Genomic DNA, 20,984 nt, shown 5'->3' with positions numbered 1-20,984 from the left:
TGTTGTGTGGGGAGAGAATCTCCCATTTCTCATCTCCCATCACCCCTACTTTGTATGAGCCACATCTGTATTAGAATCATGTTCAGTATCATCCATTTCTAGCTTGCATTACAGAAGGGGTTTCTACATGATGACAGGACTTCTGACAAATTTGGTAAACCTGAGTTTTGGGAAACTTGAATAAAATCTATATTCTGAATTTATAATTTCTGTACCTATTTTGAAAGAATGCTTTTTATTTATTCAGCAACTCACCTATAAGCTTGATATGGTGAAGAGCTCTGGAGACCAGGAATTGGAAGGCAACTTTCTGTAGTGAAGAAAGTTGCCTAAAGGTCCTTGAGCCAGTCAGAGCTGCTTTGGCATGGCTCTTTCCTTACAAATAATTTTTTAAATAAGTTTTTAAAAAATAACTTCTCAGTTGTGTTATGTTTACAAAGACCTTCTGTGATCTGAGATTATATAAGAAAATTCTCCCACGTTTTCTTTAAGGAATCCTATGCTATCATTTTTTGTCATTGTTAAAATAGTTCCCCATTTGAAGTTTATTTTGGTGTGACGTTGAGGGAGTTAATTTAAATTTTTTCAGAGGGCTAATCAGTTGTGCCAATACTATTTTTTGAACAACTTTTCTAATTTGAAAGAGTCTTTATGAAATAAAGAAACATCTTTGTGCTGTCTCTTGTTGTATGAAAGTTTTTAATGTTTACTTAGTCAGATCTGTTATTGTAATTTTTTTTTTTTTTTTTTTTTTTGAGGCAGAGTCTCGCTCTATCACCAGGGCTGGAGTGCAGTGGCACGATCTCGGCTCACTGCAAGCTCCACCTTCGGGGTTCTTGCCATTCTCCTGCCTCAGCTTCCCGAGTAGCTGGGACTACAGGCACCCGCCACCATGCCTGGCTAATTTTTTTGTGTTTTTAGTAGAGATGGGGTTTCACTGTGTTAGCCAGGATGGTCTCAATCTCCTGACCTCGTGATCCGCCCGCCTTGGCCTCCCGAAGTGCTGGGATTACAGGCTTGAGCCACCGTGCCCGGCCCCTGTTACTGTAATTTTTTAAACAGGAGTTTTAACTTACTTTGAAGAGCTAGCAGTGGAATAGAAATTTAGACTTTGCCTGGAAGTTACAATGAGACACCGTTTAGTTCAATATAACATGGACCTGTCTAAAAATTAAAGCTGTTTATCTGAGCTTTCTTACAAAACATTGATTTCTCTCCCAAATCTGTTAATTTTTCTATGGATTCTGAATTTTAGGTCATGCCAAAAATGCCACCTCCCCCTTTTAACCTTATAATCGTTTATGTTCTTCTGTATTTTCTATTTTCTTATAGGTACTACTAAAAATTTTAGATCAATATAGACAGAAAGAATATGTAGCTCCCCGTGTTCTCCAGCAAGCATTCAACTATCTCAACCAAGGGGTGGTTCATTCTATAACCTGGAAGCAGATGAAGCCACACATACAGGTTAGTGTCAGAGAGCAGCTCTCCAAAATTATTCTCTGGTTAAATTAGATTTTCTAGACAAAGTTAGTATTACTAATCCTATATTTTACATTTATATATATACATTTTACCATTAATGATTTCTAATGAGTGAAGTCCTATGTCAGATATAAAGGGCTTAGAAATTTAAGCATTTGAGAAAAGTGAAGCTTTCAAGTTTTATGAGTCGGGAGACCTAGATTCACTTATCCTTGCTTAATCTCATTAAGCCTGATTTTCTCCTCTATTAAGGCAGATAGTGTTTTTCTATCCTTATCTAAAAGTTGCTAGGATTAAATGAGGTATTTTGTGAGAAAGTATTTTGAAAACTTAACCAGGGCCCTACTAAAGTAGTGTTATTTTGCAGGAATTGAAGACTGATATGTGACCGTTTTATTTTCTAGGTATGAGCAAGGTTTTTATTTCTTTTCTTGGATTGTTAAATTCAATAGCATCATTGTTTCTATATCAATTGTTTGCCTAAAGGTAGAATTCAGCATTGTTATTCAGCTAAAGAACAAATGGGAATGGAAAATTATAGGCCACTAATAAATAAATACTTACTTGTATACAAATAATTGGATAATTCAACAATGTTAGGAACTGAATACCTACTCTCTCCCAAACTGTGAATTCTTAAATTTTATAAATGATATCTGAAAAGAAAAATCTTTCACTTTTCTGTTTGCGGTCCAGGATAGAATTTTAGTGTTATTACCTGTCTTGCCAACAGATACCTTTTCTTTGATTTATGTAGATATCTTAATAACTATTTGCCTGATCACTTTGATCAAATAGTGATAATTTCTTTGCAATTAATAAAGATACTGATTTCATTTGCTGTGTTCCTGTAAAGTAAGGGTGAGTTGTGATAGCATTTCTTCTCTACTTCATACCTTTGGCTTTATTTTTACATAGCTGTAAAGTAGGAATAAGAAAACGCTGATCCTTAGGCTGAATTTTTTCACTTAGAATTATTTAATTTGGAATAAGTGGTAAGAGATGATCCTGTTTTTATATAAATTGTTGTTAGAGCCTAAAAGGGCTTATAGAACATTAGTAGCAGTGCACAGAGAGGCTAGTAGATAGGACTTCTCTCTAACTGAAACCTACATTTGTAGAGTAGGAAATTAGTTTTTTTGGGAATAGAAGTAAAGAAAATTCCATTTTTTTTTTTTTTTTTTTTTTGAGCTGGAGTCTCACTCTGTTGCACAGGCTGGACTGCAGTGGCATGATCATGGCTCACTGCATCCCTGAGCTCCTAGGCTCAAGAGACCCTCCAAGATGCACACCACCATGCTTGGCTACGTTTTTATGTATTTTTTTGGAGATTGGGGTCTCGCTACGTGCCCAGGCTGGTCTTGAACTCCTGGCCTCAGGTGATCCTTGTGCCCTTGGGCTTCCAAAGAGGTAGGATTACAGACATGAGCCACCATGGCTGGCCCTTTAATATTGTTAATACATGGACATTTAGGACCAAAATGGAAATCTTAAAAAAAAATTTCTAAATAAGAACTATAATAGTAAATATAACCTCGACTTGACATTTTACACACACAGAGTTTGGAAAACTAACATCATAAAGGCTGTCAACAAGTACATTATTAGTATTCCTCAAACTCGAATAGCCTATACCCATTTGTTACTTTTTTTTTTCTCATTTTAGAATATCTCTGAAGATGTGATTTTTTCTGTGATGTGTTATAAAGATGAGGATGAAGAGCTGTGGCAAGAAGATCCATATGAGTATATAAGGATGAAATTTGGTAATTGAGATGGTTTTATTTCTCATCAGTTCCTGGATATGTAAAGTAATATAACTAAATTTATATTTTTAAGCAAATGTTATTACTTTGTTACATCTCCCAGGTTCTGCTTTGCATGATGTAATCTGAAACTTTGAGAGTTTGATGTTATTTTGTTGAACTAGAGAACTTGAGATTGTCGGATGTGGGAGATGAAAAGCCACCTCATTCATCTCTCTTATGGGTGCTCAAGTTCCCATGGAGCCATCTGTTACTTATGCTGTTGTGATGCTGATCTGCAGAGACCATCCGTTTTTGTGCCTTTTGGGAGACTCGTTTATAGATTGGGTTGTTCTCATGTGGGAAAAACTTTGGATTTCTGCATATTTTAGGGGTACCCCAATTTGGTTTGCTTGCTTGTCTGAGAGACTAAGTGTTCCACAAGGGAAATAAATTTCGTATGGGGGCCCCACTGTGTGTGGTCCAGTTCTTTGGGTGTCCTTTTAACTTGGATCTTCCTGGAAACTGTTGAATTGTGTAGGTGGCCTGATTTATTCCCTTTTATTCCCAGTTTGTATTAATTGCTTCATGGAACGCTCAAGCACTTAACATAGCAAAATATTAATTTGCATACCTATCTCCCACAACTTAGAAGCTTTGTGAGGACAGGAATTTTACCTTATTTGCTTAATTTTGCATTTTCTATCTCTTCTACACCTCTGCATTCCTCCACTAGTGCGTGGCCTCCAGTATGCCTTCAATAAATGTTGAAACAAATGATTGCTAAATCTAGTGCTGCATGCTGAAAGTGCTGTAATAAAGCAGTGCTTTCCCCTTAGTTGAGCCAGGTGTGTCTAGCTACGTAAGCTAAATCTACTGGTACAGATGCTAGTTTTTTGGGCTGTGTTTTTACAGAGCTTTGTGTTTATATTATTTGATTCAGTAAGTGAGGATCCCGTTTTCTCTTGGAGACAAAGTATAAGAAAAGCGAATGAGAAACATTTATCATCTGCTTGATTTGTTATTTTTCTTTTGAAAATCATTATTCATATGTGTAACTTATTATTTCCCCTTTCTTATGCCTTTGTTTTTCTAGTTTGCTTTGAGTGATTAGCCCACCATTCTTCTCTCTCTCTCTTTTTTTTTTTTTTTTTTTTTTTGCTCCAGTGATCCTCCCACCTCAGCCTCCAAGTAGTTGGGGCCACAGGCATGTGCCACCACACCTGGCTAATTATTTTTTGCAGAGACAGGGTCTCCCTATATTTCCCAGGCTGTTTTCAAACTCCTGGCTTAAGTGATCCTCCTGCCTTGCAAGGCATTCTTTTAGTGTTTACTTCTTTCATAATACCTGTGTGTTTTTGTGATGTACAGAGTATTTGTTTAGCTTTCAGAAAGTTACCATTATTTATATATTCTTCATATCTGATAAGATAGGTATAAATATCCCAGTTTTTAGAAAATAAGAACTCTATGTCTGTTGATTAACAGTGGGAATTTACATTTTATTATTTAATAGCGGATATGGGTAACTCAAGACTGACTAGCTGAAGTGAGTTTTCTTTAATCCTTTCCTTCTGTAGACTGGAATGCAGTGGCTTTTATTTGATATGTGTGTTTTACTTTTGGGTAACCATAGGGAAGAAGAATTACTGCGTTTTCTTTTTATGTGTTTGGCACTTGCAATTATTCACGTGAAACAAAGCATTCCTATCTAAATGTATTGACTGATTAATAATAATGTTTTAGTTTATTCTTTTTATCTACTCTTTAACCAACATCTCCCCACTTCGCCCAATAATGTTTTTTGATTTGGTAAGAACTAACAAGAGCTCAGGCTTTGATGTTAAGATAGCGTGGGTATGAATGCTGGTTTGGTCACTTACCTGCTGTGTGACTGTGGACAGGTTACTTAACCTCTCTAAAATTCAGTGCTTTCAGCTGTCAGACGGGTGATGATAATAGTGCTGGGAGGATTAAATGGGATAATACACATGAACTAACTGCTTAGCATAGAATACTAGATGCTTCTAAAACTGTAGCATACTGCTTGGCACAGAGTAAGTGCAGTACTCCAAAAATGTTCTTATTATGTTTGTAGTTTATATTTTGAGGTAGACTTAGATTTGGTTTTATCTTTTATATTTAAACAAGGACATACCAGATACCTCTCAAGATTTCAGTTTCTTATGTAAAACTGCCTATTCTGAAACTTGTGAAAATGTTCATGGTATTAAGTGATATGTTAAGTTTTAGATAGGTATATATTCAATGAATATCCATTGATGACCTGCTGAACCTACGTATCGACAGAGCCAGGCATGGTCCTAGCAGTCCCTCAAGGCTTTTACACTTGCTGTTTCCCCTGCTTGGAGTGCTTTATCCATGGATTGCTTTCTCCCTCATTTCATTCAATTTCTGCTTAAATCTTACCTTAACAGAGTTGGAGAGGCTTTCGCTAACACCCTCTTTAAACTAGCACCCCATACTCTGTCACTCTGTCTCTTTACCCTATTTTACATTTGTTCTTAGCCTGACTTATTATGTGTGTATATATGTATAATCTGTTTCTTTGTCTCATGACATAAGCTCTGTGAGAACCTTTTTGTTTGATCTTTGTATCCCCAGGGTCTAGAACGGTACCTGGCACATAGAAAGAGCTGAGTGAATTTTTGTTGTTTTTTGATAGAGATAAAGCACTTTTTCTGTTCTCAGTGAAACAGATGTGCAAATGCATTGTTTTCTTCAATATAATAGTTTGAAAGGACAACCTGTAGAGTTTGAGGAACATTGTTTTGTGCAGGAGACAGCAATGTTGTGGTGCCACTGTATATCCTTAGCTTTTTAGTGCTGTCAAGCAGTGTCATATGTGGATGGTTTTATTTTTTTTGGTTTGGAATAGCAGTCAGTCAGGTTTAAAATCTGGAATAAGTAATTAAATTTTCACTAACATGGTTTTAACCTTTTAAAACCTTAGATATTTTTGAAGATTATGCTTCTCCCACCACAGCAGCCCAGACTCTCTTATATACTGCAGCAAAGAAAAGAAAAGAGGTATTTCATTTTTCTTTTTAAATCCCAAACTGAAAGGTGGCCTGTGTTGATTTGATACTCTAGTATATCCCTAGTATTTGAGAAATTATGTTGTTATTCGTTATAATTTGTCACCTTAAGAATTTTTTTTTCCTCTCCTGGTGAGGGGAAAGGGGGTATCATGCTTATTTTGTTTTCTTAATAAATTGTACTTTTCTTGTTGAGCTTATAGTTGCTTGATAAAACATAATAAAATGGCTTTATTTTTAAAAATTTGTGCATCATAGTTAATACTATAGTAAGACAATGAAAGTTCATGTAGACTAAATGGATTCTTTTATTTCTTTAGGTGTTGCCAAAAATGATGGCATTCTGTTATCAAATCCTAACAGACCCGAACTTTGACCCTAGGAAGAAAGATGGAGCCCTGCATGTGATTGGTTCCCTAGCTGAGATTTTACTGAAGGTTAAGATAATCAAAATTTAATTTACTTAATAACATTGTAAAGCACGGGCAAATGAGAGAATATGAAAGTTATGATTAATTTAAGGCTGGTGACTACCTCTGGATAATTGAGTTCACAACTATCCTCCTTTCTGTCACCTATTTCTTTAATTAAAAAGAAAATTTGACTGTTTAAAGGTTTCAGTATGAAACTATTGCTATGTGAAAGGGATACAAAATATGTCTACAAAATCAATATCAAACTGATCTAAGGTAATATTTGTCTTGTTTTAAAACATGCAATATATAGGTCAAATAATTTTACAAAATTAGAAGTATATTAAATGCAAGTCATAGTAAACATACTTGATTAGGAAATGATTCTTACATATGAAAAAGAAATTGATAAGTTGAAATTTGTTTCCTAATAGAAGAGTTTATTCAAGGACCAAATGGAGTTGTTTCTACAAAATCATGTATTTCCATTATTATTGTCTAACCTGGGATATCTTCGAGCTAGAGTAAGTTTTTCATATTTCTGTTAAATAAGTTTTTCATATTTCTGTTATGTATCTTAAATCTTCATAAGATAATTATTCAAATGTTTTTGGATAAATTGACCTTTTATCACATATTGAGATGCAATAGAGTCAATTAGGATGTCTGCCTATGGTCACATCAGCTGAATAAAGGACAAACTATTAAAGAAAAAGATTTATGGGCCAGGCGCAGTGGCTCATGCCTGTAATCCCAGCACTTTGGGAGGCTGAGGCGGGTGGATCACTTGAGATCGGGAGTTTGAGACCAGCCTGGCCAACGTGGTGAAACCCAGTCTCTACAAAAATACAAAAAATTAACTGGGCTTCATGGCGGGCGCCTGTAATCCCAGCTACTAGGGAGGCCGAGCCAGGAGAATTGCTTGAACCCGGGAGGTGGAGCTTGCGGTGAGCTGAGATGGTGCCACTGCACTCCAGCCTGGGTGACAGTGAGACCCTGTCTCAAAAAAAAAAAAAAAAAAAAAAGGAAAAGATTTATGGATTTTATTTCCTGCTGGTTTTATTTCATTTGTCACCCTAGTCTTACTTGCTGCATATGTAAAACATGAAATGAGAAAGGTGATTTTATAGCAGTGATACAATGTAAATTCACAAATGGATTTATTTTGTGTATAAAATGACATGAAATTCTAGATTGGTTAAGAACTTGAATTTGATTTTCAGTATATTAGGTAGATTTGCCTTAATAAAATAGAGAGATTAATAATCCATGTGAAATTGTGCTCTGTGTGTATATTCTTTTAGAATCAATATATTTTATGGAGAAACAGAAACAGGACTTTTATTCAAGAGCCTAGTATTTCTCTTTATAAATATATCAACACAAAAAATGTCTGGCTAAAAACAACATATATTAACAATGCCTTGTACACTAGAAAGCTTTTTTTTTTTTTTTTTTTTTTTGAGACAGAGTCTCACTCTGTCACCCAGGCTGGAGTGCAGTGGCGCGATCTCGGCTCACTGCAAGCTCCGCCTCCCGGGTTCATGCCATTCTCCTGCCTCAGCCTCCCACGTAGCTGGGACTACAGGCGCCCGCCACTGCGCCCAGCTAATTTTTTGTATTTTTTAGTAGAGACGGGGTTTCACTGTGTTAGCCAGGATGGTCTCGATCTCCTGACCTTGTGATCCACCCGCCTTGGCCTCCCAAAGTGCTGGGATTACAGGCGTGAGCCACTGCGCCTGGCCCACTAGAAAGCATTTTACAAAATGATAGTTACTAGCGCAATATCTGGGCAAATGTGGACTAGGGACGCTGAGGGCACATGAGCATTTTTACAGTGGGGCTCCTACCTTTGAGAAGTTATATGAATTGTGATTCTCTTGCCAAAAGTCTTAGTAACTAGAATTAATTTCTGTTGATTGTGTTTGATGCACACAGCGAGTAAAATGTAATAATTATTCTGTGGTCTAATAGTTAAAATGTGATCAGCTATACCAGGTTTAAAATTTTTGGTACCTATGTGAGTGAAAAAAAGGAAGCTTACTAAACCAGTTAGTGTAAGGGAAAATAATGTTTTACCTAAGTGTGACAAATGAATTTCAGATACTGGTTTGGAGTTGCTTTTACATATAACTAATTATGAGTTATAATATTTATTAAAAGCATAAATAGATTTTTGTCAAAGACATATTTGGCTTCTTTTTCTCTTTCCTATGAAAAATGTTATTGCATATGGGTAATTTAGAAGTAATGAAAATGCCTTACTTGTAAAAAGGGGGATGTAGAAGTTAGAAACTAAGGCTACTATGTTACCCCAAAAGCAAACATTTCTTCATAGAATTGATGATATTTTACTAAGAAGTTCTTACATCTGTGACATTATTACAGAATGCTGTAATCCTAATAGCTCCCTACTTACCTTTTTTAATAATACAGTCTTGCTGGGTACTTCATGCATTTAGTTCTTTGAAGTTCCATAATGAGCTCAATCTAAGAAATGCAGTTGAATTAGCGAAGAAGAGCCTGATTGAAGATAAAGAGATGCCTGTCAAAGTTGAAGCTGCCCTTGCTCTTCAGTCCTTAATTTCTAACCAGATACAAGGTAAAGCCAAAATACCTTTTAGACGTTTTCTCAAATAATTTCATTTACTTTCTTCCCTAATGAAGATGCATCTCCATGTCTGAGGGTTCAGGGTTTGGAATTCTGAGGTTTTGCCCTCTCAGAATTTTGTAGGAATTTATTCTTGTCCTTTTTAGGTGTTCCTATTGACTGTAGTTTTCAGAATTTTAGGTTAGGAAACATGTTAATCATTATGGGGCCCTAGGATAGGCTGGGTATAAAGAGACCTGGGCCCAGTTTTGATTTTGCTCCTAACTTGCCATGGAAACCTGGGCAAGGTGTGTGATCTGTCAAGGCTCAGGTTTCCACGTATTTAAGTTTAGGGGAGTTGGACCGGATGACTTCATGATTCCTTTCACCTCTGGGATTCTGATTCCCCTAGTTTTGAAAGTAGCAAGTAGTATTTCTAGTGAGTGATAACAGACGTCTCATTTGTTCAGTGTTCTGATCAAAGTTCAAATAAACCTTTGAAAGTAAGTTCAGCTTTATGAAGAACATGAATGTAGTTTGCCTCTATTCAGCAATGTTTCAGTGGGAGGATTGGATATTGTACCCATGGCAAGGGAGGGTGGTAGAGATGGCCTGGGGCAGGGAAGGGGCCCCATCAGTATTCGGGATAGTCTTCATGTACATGATTTTTTATAACTTGTCATGAGAACTGATTCATGTTTTCCAAGTCATTCTGATGACCAAGTGTATGTATAATTAGAATTTCTCAGAGGGGGCTATTAGTATTTTGGGATAGTTTCTGCACAGGGCAGTTCTCTCCTGTGCAGAACTTCTTATCCTTATATTACTCTTGGGAAATTGATATATTGGTGAACATTATTTTGGTACAGCTTTGTAACTTACCACAGAGCAAGTGTGTATCTAGAACCTGATTTAGGTATTACCCTGGGTCACTTGACCTTGTGACGAAGTTAATTCCTTTTATCATCTGGGCATGGTAATTTTTATTACTTTTGTTTGTTTTATTGAATTAGCTAAGGAATATATGAAGCCACATGTGAGGCCTATTATGCAGGAACTGTTGCACATTGTTAGAGAGACAGAAAATGATGATGTTACTAATGTCATCCAGAAGATGATCTGTGAATACAGTCAAGAGGTAGCCTCAATTGCTGTTGATATGACCCAACACTTGGTAAGACCGGGCAGTTTTATGTTAATTTGGTTTAGAAACTTTGAGTAATCTAAATAAACTCCAAAATATGGAGTTCAGTTTTGTTTGTACAGTCATGTGCTGCATAACAACATTTCAGTCAATGACAGATTGCATATACGATGGTGCACTCATAAGATTATAATACCATATTTTTACTGTACCTTTTGTATGTTTAGATACAAATAATTCCATTGTGTCGTGATTGCCTAAGTATTCACTACATTAGCAAACTGTACAGGTTTGTGGCCTTGGAGCAACAGGCTATGCCATCTAGATTTGCCTAAGTACATTCAATGATGTTCAAGCAAGGATGAAATTGCCTAATGACACATTTCTCAAAATATATCCGTGTTAAGCGATGCATGACTGTAACTGAAATATTGATAAAAAATTATTCTGATACTTCTATAGTTCATTAGACTTTAATCACATTTAGGATAATTTCTTTCATCTAGAATATTCTGAAATTTTATAATATGTGCCTTCTAAAGTTTTAATTTCTGGGCTTTGAATCAGGAAGCTCATTTCCTTCAGTTTGGGGCAATTTTTTGTTTTACTTTTTTGATAAAGTTCTCCTTACTATTCTTTTTTCTGTTCTGTATTTCCTGATGTGGAGAATCACATCTGGACTGTGTCTCTAATTTTTTTAAAAAAACTTTTCCTCCTGTTTTCCATGTCTGTTTTTTTTTGTTTCATTTTCTAAGTGATTCCTCGACTTCTCAGTCTTCTATTGCATTTTTCTTTTTACTATTACTTGATTTCACTTGTCCTAGATTGTGATTTTACTTGCTTAGTGACAATCAGAAGTTAAATATTAGCTCTCTGGATATAATAGCTAATGTAAATAGCTATATTTAAAACATGACAGGTTCTGTTACTTTAAGAAGAGAGATGATTCAGTCAGCAAAGTGCAGACTTCAAAGTTTGAGCAATGCAGACTTCAGATGTGTGACACTGCCATTTTGCTAACTTTTATAAAGGGGGGACATAAGAGTACTACTAATTTTGGAATACTTTAATGTTATTTTCATAGGCTGAGATATTTGGCAAAGTTCTTCAAAGTGATGAATATGAAGAAGTCGAAGACAAAACAGTAATGGCTATGGGAATTTTACATACCATTGATACTATCTTAACAGTTGTAGAAGATCATAAAGAGGTGAGATTTCTTTGTGGTTTATGATATAATAGTACCATTTAACTGAAATTTATGTGATCAGTGGCCATGAATTTTGAAGTCTCCACTTTTAAATTGCTACTTAGTTATGTTGCTAGGCTTTAAAAATTGCCCTCACATTTTATAGAAACATTAAAATGACTGAGTAACATAATATTGCATCATACTATTTATAATATTATAATGTAAATATTATAAAGTATATAGTATATCCCTTTATATTAACTTGAGTTCCGTTAATCATATCTGCTATGTGCCAGGCTAGGTTCTTGGGGAATACCAAATTGAATAAGAAACGAGCCCAGCTTTCTGGGAACCAGCAATCTAGAATTCTTGGTAGAGAGTGACAGACAGCAGTTCAATCACAGTTGCAAGTGTTAGGTAATGGAACAGAATTCTGATATAACAAGTACTGTAAAAATGGAAAGGAATAAGTGAAAGAGTTGAAAAGCATATTTACTCAACTGAAATCCAGAGTGTTATTGGGATAAGACTTTATACAGCTATTTATCCAGTGCTTTCACATCCATCATCTGATATGATCTTACTAGTGCCACCATGACATAGCTAGCACAGGTAATGGTAGTCTGTTTTGCAGAAGCAGAAAACAAAGTTCAGGTGGATTTAAGAAACTTGCTCATGGTCCCAGAGCTAGTAAGTTGTACATTTGGGTTTGTAGTCAGATCATTTTGATAATGTATCAGTTTATCCCAATTTAAAACCTATAGCTCCTTCCCAAGTATCCCATGGCCTCTCCTTAACTCAAATTAGATTTTTGTTCATTACTTCCGTGAGTGCAAGTTGACTTGTTTGGCACTGATGGCAATTATTGTTTTACAAGGTGAGCACTTAGGAAGCAGATGCCAGTACTACTTTTATTTATTTAATTTTTTGGGACAGTCTCACTCTGTCACCCAGGCTGGTGTGCAGTGGCATGATCTTGGCTCACTGCAACCTCCACCTTCCAGGTTCAAGCAATTCTCCTGCCTTAGCCTCCCGAGGAGCTGGGACTACAGGTGTGCACCATCACACCCAGCTAATTTTTATATTTTCAGTAGAGATGGGGTTTCACCATGTTGGCCAGGCTGGTCTTGAACTCCTGACCTCAGGTGATCCACCCGCTTCAGCCTCCCAAAGTGCTAGGATTACAGGTGTGAGCCACCATGCCTGGCTGCTACTACTTCTTTAAATAGCATTGTTAAACCATGTAGCTGTTGTTTTTTTTTTTTTTTTTTTTTTTGAGACAGAGAATCTCGCTCAGTCACCCAAGCTGGAGTGCGGTGGCTCTGTTTCCGCTCACTGCAAGCTCTGCCTCCTGGGTTCATGCCATTCTCCTGCCTCAGTCTCCTGAGTAGCTGGGACTATAGGCACCTGCCACCACGCCCAGCTAATTTTTTTGTATTTTTTTAGTAGAGATGGGGTTTCACCTTGTTAGCCAGGATGGTCGCGATCTCCTGACCTCGTGATCCGCCTGCCTCAGCCTCCCAAAGTACTGGGATTACAGGTGGGTGCCACTGTGCCCGGCCATAGCTGTTGGTTTATCCTGTGTTTATGTTGTGCCAATGGAAGATGACTTGGTTTTTTTTGTTTGTTTGTTTATTTGTTTGAGACGAGTCTTGCTCTGTTGCCCAGGCCGGAGTGCAGTGACACAATCTCAGCTCACTTCAACCTCAGCCTCCCAGTTCAAGTGATTCTCCTGCCTCAGCCTCCTGAGTAGCTGCCTGCCATCATGCCAGGCTAATTTTTGTATTATTAGCGGAGAAGGGGTTTCACCATGTTGGCCTGGCAGGCCTGGAACTGCTGACCTGAAGTGATCTGCCTGCCTTAGCTTCTGAAAGTGCTGGGATTATAGGCATGAGCCACTATGCCCGGCCGTCTTGGTTCTTAAAAATGGCTTGATAAGGCCGGGCGCGGTGGCTCACGCCTGTAATCCCAGCACTTTGGGAGGCTGAGGTGGGCAGATCACTAGGTCAGGAGATCGAGACCATCCTGGCTAACATAGTGAAACCCTGTCTCTACTAAAAATACAAAAAATTAGCCGGGCGTGGTGGTGGGCACCTGTAGTCCCAGCTACTTGGGAGGCTGAGGCAAGAGAATGGCATGAACCCGGGAGGCGGAGCTCGCAGTGAGCTGAGATCGTGCCACTGCACTCCAGCCTGGGGGACAGAGCGAGACTCTGTCTCAAAAAAAAAAAAAAAAAGCTTGATACTCTTCTGGACTAGTCTTCATTTGCCTAAAGGGCTTAATTTTTATTTTCATTTTCATTATTTTATTTTTGTGTCCTTCTGTATTGAAACTATATGGTCCTCTTGGTAACAGTGAGATGTTCCAAATTAAATTACAAGTAAATTTAAGGGGTAGTTCTTTTGTCTTATACTTAGGACTTGTATTTTAAATTTGAAGAGACCTTAGAAATCACCTCATCCAGTTTTCACAAGTGTGTGTGGGGAGTAGTAGAATGAGCTGCAGGGATAGTTTAAAAACAAAACAGCATCTTTCTGTTTTTATTTTTTCTCTTGATATTAAATTTATTTTGAATTCCAAATAATGTTAAAGGGACATGTGAACTTATTGTGATTATCAAGAGAGGCATGGGTGAAAATTGAGACACACTAATATAGCATCACCTAAAGACAAAAAAAACCTAAAGCCTTCAGCTAAATGGCTTTACCAAGGCCATGAATAATTACAGGCAAAACCAACTGGAATCTTGGTCTCCTGACCAAGATTTTGAGCTTTAACTTATTAAAAGCAAACTTTGAAAACAGTATTTCCTTAAAAGGATAAACCACATTTATGAAACACTGACAAATAGTGTATGAAACACAAAATTGTGAATCTAAAATAGGTGCTTAAGCATATGCATTTTTGTTTAATGGTTTTAAGCATATTGACAGTTTTTTAAAGTGGGAAATTTTGGATCATTTGAACCTTAAGGCAGTAGTTTAAGTTGAATATTAGAATATACTTGACAGTTAAAATAGGACATTTACATGAAAAATGTAACCTGTCATGGATTTTAACTTATTTTAAAATATTTGGTACAAACATACGTTGAAAAATTCAAAAGATGTGAAAAGAAAATTCAGTGAAATTTTACCTTCTCACTCAACTCCCCAGCTATCTAATTCTCCTTTCTGGAAGTAGCTATTTTTTTCCTTTTTTTTTAAACCAGGTTTTTGGGTCCTTCTAGAGATTTTTCTATTAACATATAAGCAAAAACTGAATGTGTATATTTTTCTTTTATGGAAATGATAGCATGCTATACACAGTTTTTATTTGCCATTTTTAACTTAATATGTCTTGGTGATCCTTCCATGTCCATCAATAAAGTTATATATTTTTAATGGTTGCTTAATATTCCCTTGTATGATGTGTCAGATTTATTTCACCAGTCCCAGTTTAGTGGATATAATTTAACTCTCTTGTTTAAATGGACATTTGATTGCTAGTAATCACAAACATTGCTGAAATGAATGAATGGCCTTTTATGTGTCATTTTGCACACATAATATGTGTGAAGGGTAAATCCCTTGAAGTGGAATTGCTGGTTTGCATCGTGATTTGTATGGGTAAGTTTGAAGGATGTTGCCAACTTGTCCTTCATTGTGTGTACCATTTACACTCCAGAAATCAATATACAACAGGGTCTTTCTTCCCAGCCCCATAATTGTGATCATTGCCAGTCTTAATAGGTCAAAATTGTTAATGTTGCACTTGGAATTTGTACTCTTACCATGTATTATAATGAACATCTTTTTATAAACACAGGCAAAGATTATAAAAAAAGAAACACATTTGTTTTCTATTGTATTTCAATTTTTAAAAATTCACCAATTTTATATAAGGGGAATTTGATCTTTGTGATACCATTTGAAAATATTTCACTCATTTTTTTTTTTTTACTTCCCCATGCCCCATGCAAAATTCTTTAATTTTTTAGTCAGATGATTTCATTCTTTTCATTTTTTATTTCTGGGCTTTGAGTCATTTTCCCTTTTCAGGATTATTCTATTTTTTTATGGTTTATTTCTTCACACTGAAATCTTTTATCTATTAGGAATTTATTTTGGTATAAAATATATGGTAAGGAACTAATATAAATTGTTAAGTTATGGATTTTACCCCCATTTCTGTCAGTCTATTTTTCAAAATTTTCTGATTATTCTTTCATGTTTAGTTTCTCACATGAAGTTTAGAATTGTCAAGTTACCATCTCAAAAATGTCCTGTTGATATTTTTATTGGCACAATATTAAATTTATATATTAACTTAATTATGATAGTTTTAAGCTTAATATTTAAAATTTATCTTTAGATTACCCAGCAGTTAGAGAATATCTGTCTACGGATCATTGATCTTGTTCTGCAGAAACATGTAATTGGTAAGTTCAAAGGTTAAATAAAAAGATAAATTGAAAAAATTTTAAAAATTTGAACTCAAAGTATAATTTTAGGACCCTTCAGATTTAACAAGATGGACAATTTTGAGAAAGAGAAGCATAATCACTTTAATTTTTGGATGTCCTTTCTAGTGTTAAATATCTGTATTTTCATTCAGAGATAAAAAATTATACATCCAACAAAGAATTTTTGGTTTTAGAATTTTAAAGGACAGTAATTTTAAATTGTACATTGCTAGAAATGAACTGGGATGAGGTTTAGGTGAGGTTACCTTAATCTGGGATTGAAAAATGTTTAATAGGCATTTTTTAAAATCAGAAATGTGAAATGGCTGGGCACCGTGGCTCACACCTGTAATCTCAGTAGTTGGAGAGGCTGAGGTGGGTGAATTGCTTGAGCCCAGAAGTTCAAGACCAGCCAGTGCAACATGGTGAAACACTGTCTTTACAAAAAATAAAAAAAAATAGCTGAGTGTGGTGGCATGTGTCTGTGGTGCCAGCTACTCAGTAGGCTGAGGTGATAGGATCACATGAGCCTGGCAGGTAGAGGCTGCCATGAATTGTGATTGTGCCACTGCACTCCCCCTGGGCAACAGAGTGAAATCCTGTCTCAAAGTATGAATTAATTGTTCTATTATCTATTATGGTACCTGACTTCTGAGTAGAATCAGTAACTAATGCTAGATGTTACAAGCTGATGGGAATTTTGTAGAGGAGGTGAGTCTTCCATCATATTCAAGCATTTTGAAGATGCTAGCCCCACGTCATGTGGGTGTGAGAGAGATGCAAGCTGTGTAGTACTCAGATAGAAGGATGCAGGAAAAGCATGTCTCTGATTAAGAGCAGTTATCTCCAGGCTTTTTATTGTTCACTCTGTGAGTAAAAAGTTGAGCATGTACTGCTAATATATGTGAAAAATATCTGAAGAGTACTTGAATATAATATGGTAGATATAAACAGTGGGATACTATTCGGCCTTAAAAAGGAAATCCTGTCATTTGTGACAACATGGGTGAACCTGGAGTACATTATGCTAAGTGAAATAAGCCAGGCACAGAAAGACAGATACCACAAGATCTCAAACTCATAGAACAGAATTTAGTTAGCAGGAAGTGGAGGGAGGGGAGATGTTGGTCAAAATGGTGACCATAGTTAATAACAATGTATTATATACTTGAAAATTGCTAAGAGTGGATTTTAAGTGGTGTCACCACAAAAAGGTATGTGAAGTAATGGATGCCAGATTTAGTCATTCTACAAAATACATGTATTTCAAAATGGTGTATAAATCATGGATACAATTTTTATTTGTCAATTAAAAAATAAATATTTTAAAAAAGTACATCTTTCAGTAAAAAGACCGGTGGTTGCCAGGGCTTGGGGATGGGAGAGAGGGAAGGATGAATAGGTAGAGCACAGAAGTTTTAGGCAGTGAAACTACTCTGTATGATACAATAATGATGAATACGTCACTATACATTTGTCAAAACCCTTAGAATGAACAATGCAGAGTGAACCTTAATGTAAACTATGGCCTTTAATTAATAATAAAAGAATTTCTGGAAGTTCTCTTTTGGCTTATTTCACTTAACATAGTGTGTCCATCTCTGTTGTTGCAAATAATAGGATTTTCTTTTTTTTGAGGTGGACTAGTACTCCATCATGTATATATACCACATTTTCTTTATCTGTTCATCTGTCAGTGGACACTTGGGTATTTTCATATCTTGGTTATTGTGAAACATGCTTCAGTGAACATAGGAGGGCACATTATCTCTTCAAGATCCTGATTTTAATTCCTTAGGATATATATACCCAGTACTAGGATGACTTGATCATATGATAGTTCTATTTTTAATTTTTTGAGGAACCTCCATACTGCTTTCCAGAGTGGCTGTTTTTACTCTCTCACCAAGAGTATACAAGTTTCCTTTTTCTCTACATCCCCTCCAGCATTTAACTTTCGTCTTTTTGATAATAGACATCCTTGTAGATATGATGTGGTTTTGATTTGCATTTCTCTGATGATTAGTGATTTAAAATATTTTTTTGTATTCTTGTTGGCCATTTTTATATAATCTTTTGAGAAATATCCATTCAGTTCCTTTGCCCATTTTTAAGTTGGGTTATTTTCTTTCTACTGAATGGTTTGAGTTCCTTATATATTTTGGATATTAAATCTTCATTTGATATAGATTATAAATATTTTCTCTCATTTTGGAGGTTGTCTGTTCTGTGAATTGTTTTCTTTGCTATGCAAAAGCCTTTTAGTTTGATGTAATCCTATTTTGTCTGTTTTTGCTTTTGTTGTGTGTGCTTTGGGATCATATCCTCATATCAAAAAAAATAAAAAAAAAATCATTCCCCCAACCAGTGTTCCAAGTTTCCATGAAGCTTTTCCCGTGTTTTTTTTCTAGTAGTTTTATCATGTCAGATCTTAAAGCTTAAGTATTTAATTAATTTCAAGTAGATTTTTGCATATGGTGTAAGATGAGGGTCTAATTTGATTTTCTGCAAATGGATATTTAGTTTTCCCAGTGCCATTTATTGAAGAGACTGTCCTTTATCCATTGTGTGTTTTTAGCATCTTTGTTGAAAATTAATTGACCCTAAATGGGTAGATTTACTTTTGGGCTTTGTAATCGGTTCCATTGGTCTGTGTATCTGTTTTTATCCCAGTGCCATGCTAGAACTTTTAGAAATTCCATATTTAGATAATTTATTTTTCAAATTATTTTCTTAAATAAATTATTTATCAATATTTGTAATTTCCATTTTGCTAGCTTTTGAATATATTAAGTTTTTTTAACCTTTATAATTTTTCTTTTTTTTAAAATTATTATTATTTAAGTTTTAGAGTACATGTGCACAATGTGCTGGTTTGTTACATATGTATCCATGTGCCATGTTGGTGTGCTGCACCCATTAACTTGTCATTTAGCATTAGGTATATCTCCTAATGCTGTCCCTCTCCCCTCCCCCCACCCCACAACAGTCCCCGGAGTGTGATGTTCCCCTTCCTGTGTCCATGTGTTCTCATTGTTCAGTTCCCACCTATGAGTGAGAACATGCGGTGTTTGGTTTTTTGTCCTTGCGATGGTTTACTGAGAATGATGGTTTCCAGTTTCATCCATGTCCCTACAAAGGACACGAACTCATTTATTATCGCTGCATAGTATTCCGTGCTGCATATGTGCAACATTTTCTTAATCCAGTCTATCGTTGTTGGACATTTGGGTTGGTTCCAAGTCTTTGCTATTGTGAATAGTGCCACAATAAACATACGTGTGCATGTGTCTTTATAGCAGCATGATTTATAGTCCTTTGGGTATATACCCAGTAATGGGATGGCTGGGTCAAATGGTATTTCTAGTTCTAGATCCCTGAGGAATCGCCACACTGACTTCCACAATGATTGAACTAGTTTACAGTCCCACCAACAGTGTAAAAGTGTTCCTATTTCTCCACATCCTCTCCAGCACCTGTTGTTTCCTGCTTTTTTAATGATGGCCATTCTAACTGGTGTGAGATGGTATCTCACTGTGGTTTTGATTTGCATATCTCTGATGGCCAGTGATGATGAGCATTTTTTCATGTGTTTTTTGGCTGCATAAATGTCTTCTTTTGAAAAGTGTCTGTTCATGTCCTTCACCCACTTTTTGATGGGGTTGTTTGTTTTTTTCTTGTAAATTTGTTTGAGTTCATTGTAGATTCTGGATATTAGTCCTTTGTCAGATGAGTAGGTTGCAAAAATTTTCTCCAATTTTGTAGGTTGCCTGTTCACTCTGATGGTAGTTTCTTTTGCTGTGCAGAAGCTCTTTAGTTTAATTAGATCCCATTTGTCAATTTTGGCTTTTGTTGCCATTGCTTTTGGTGTTTTAGACATGAAGTCGTTGCCCATGCCTATGTCCTGAATGGTATTGCCTAGGTTATCTTCTAGGGTTTTTATGGTTTTAGGTCTAATATGTAAGTCTTTAATCCATCTTGAATTAATTTTTGTATAAGGTATAAGGAAGGTATCCAGTTTCAGCTTTCTACATATGGCTAGCCAGTTTCCCAGCACCATTTATTAAATAGGGAATCCTTTCCCCATTTCTTGTTTTTGTCAGGTTTGTCAAAGATCAGATAGTTGTAGATATGTAGCATTATTTCTGAGGGCTCTGTTCTGCTCCATTGATCTATGTCTCTGTTTTGGTACCAGTACCATGCTGTTTTGGTTACTGTAGCCTTGTAGTATAGTTTGAAGTCAGGTAGTGTGATGCCTCCAGCTTTGTTCTTTTGGCTTAGGATTGACTTGGCGATGTGGGCTCTTTTTTGGTTCCATATGAACTTTAAAGTAGTTTTTTCCAATTCTGTGAAGAAAGTCATTGGTAGCTTGATGGGGATGGCATTGAATCTATAAATTACCTTGGGCATTATGGCCATTTTCACAATATTGATTCTTCCAACCCATGAGCATGGAATGTTCTTCCATTTGTTTGTGTCCTCTTTTATTTCATTGAGCAGTGGTTTGTAGTTCTCCTTGAAGAGGTCCTTCACATCCCTTGTAAGTTGGATTCCAAGGTATTTTATTCTCTTTGAAGCAATTGTGAATGGGAGTTCACTCATGATTTGGCTCTCTGTTTGTCTGTTATTGGTGTACAAGAATGCTTGTGATTTTTGTACATTGATTTTGTATCCTGAGACTTTGCTGAAGTTGCTTATCAGCTTGAGGAGATTTTGGGCTGAGACAATGGGGTTTTCTAGATATACAATCATGTCATCTGCAAACAGGGACAATTTGACTTCCTGTTTTCCTAATTGAATACCTTTATTTCCTTCTCCTGCCTGATTGCCCTGGCCAGAACTTCCAACACTATGTTGAATAGGAGTGGTGAGAGAGGGCATCCCTGTCTTGTGCCAGTTTTCAAAGGGAATG

General features: G+C 36.1%; 1 protein-coding gene across 3 annotated transcripts in view; it reads left to right on the top strand.

Annotated features, from left to right (window-relative positions):
* The window catches only part of IPO8 (importin 8), a 74,063-nt gene that overhangs the window by 23,871 nt on the left and 29,208 nt on the right, over positions 1 to 20,984 (top strand). For all 3 annotated transcript variants that reach the window (XM_055280238.2, XM_055280239.2, XM_055280240.2), the window contains 9 exons: positions 1,333 to 1,467; positions 3,152 to 3,251; positions 6,205 to 6,281; positions 6,610 to 6,726; positions 7,137 to 7,226; positions 9,139 to 9,304; positions 10,306 to 10,466; positions 11,521 to 11,646; positions 15,982 to 16,048. In XM_055280238.2, coding sequence (XP_055136213.2) covers positions 1,333 to 1,467; positions 3,152 to 3,251; positions 6,205 to 6,281; positions 6,610 to 6,726; positions 7,137 to 7,226; positions 9,139 to 9,304; positions 10,306 to 10,466; positions 11,521 to 11,646; positions 15,982 to 16,048 — 1,039 coding nt within the window. The remainder of the gene's footprint in view (positions 1 to 1,332; positions 1,468 to 3,151; positions 3,252 to 6,204; positions 6,282 to 6,609; positions 6,727 to 7,136; positions 7,227 to 9,138; positions 9,305 to 10,305; positions 10,467 to 11,520; positions 11,647 to 15,981; positions 16,049 to 20,984) is intronic.

This window comes from Symphalangus syndactylus, chromosome 5 (genome assembly GCF_028878055.3).
Source record: "Symphalangus syndactylus isolate Jambi chromosome 5, NHGRI_mSymSyn1-v2.1_pri, whole genome shotgun sequence".
NCBI lineage: Eukaryota > Metazoa > Chordata > Mammalia > Primates > Hylobatidae > Symphalangus > Symphalangus syndactylus.
The sequence above is the reverse complement of the archived record's forward strand: the minus strand, read 5'-3'. Positions and strand labels throughout refer to the sequence as shown.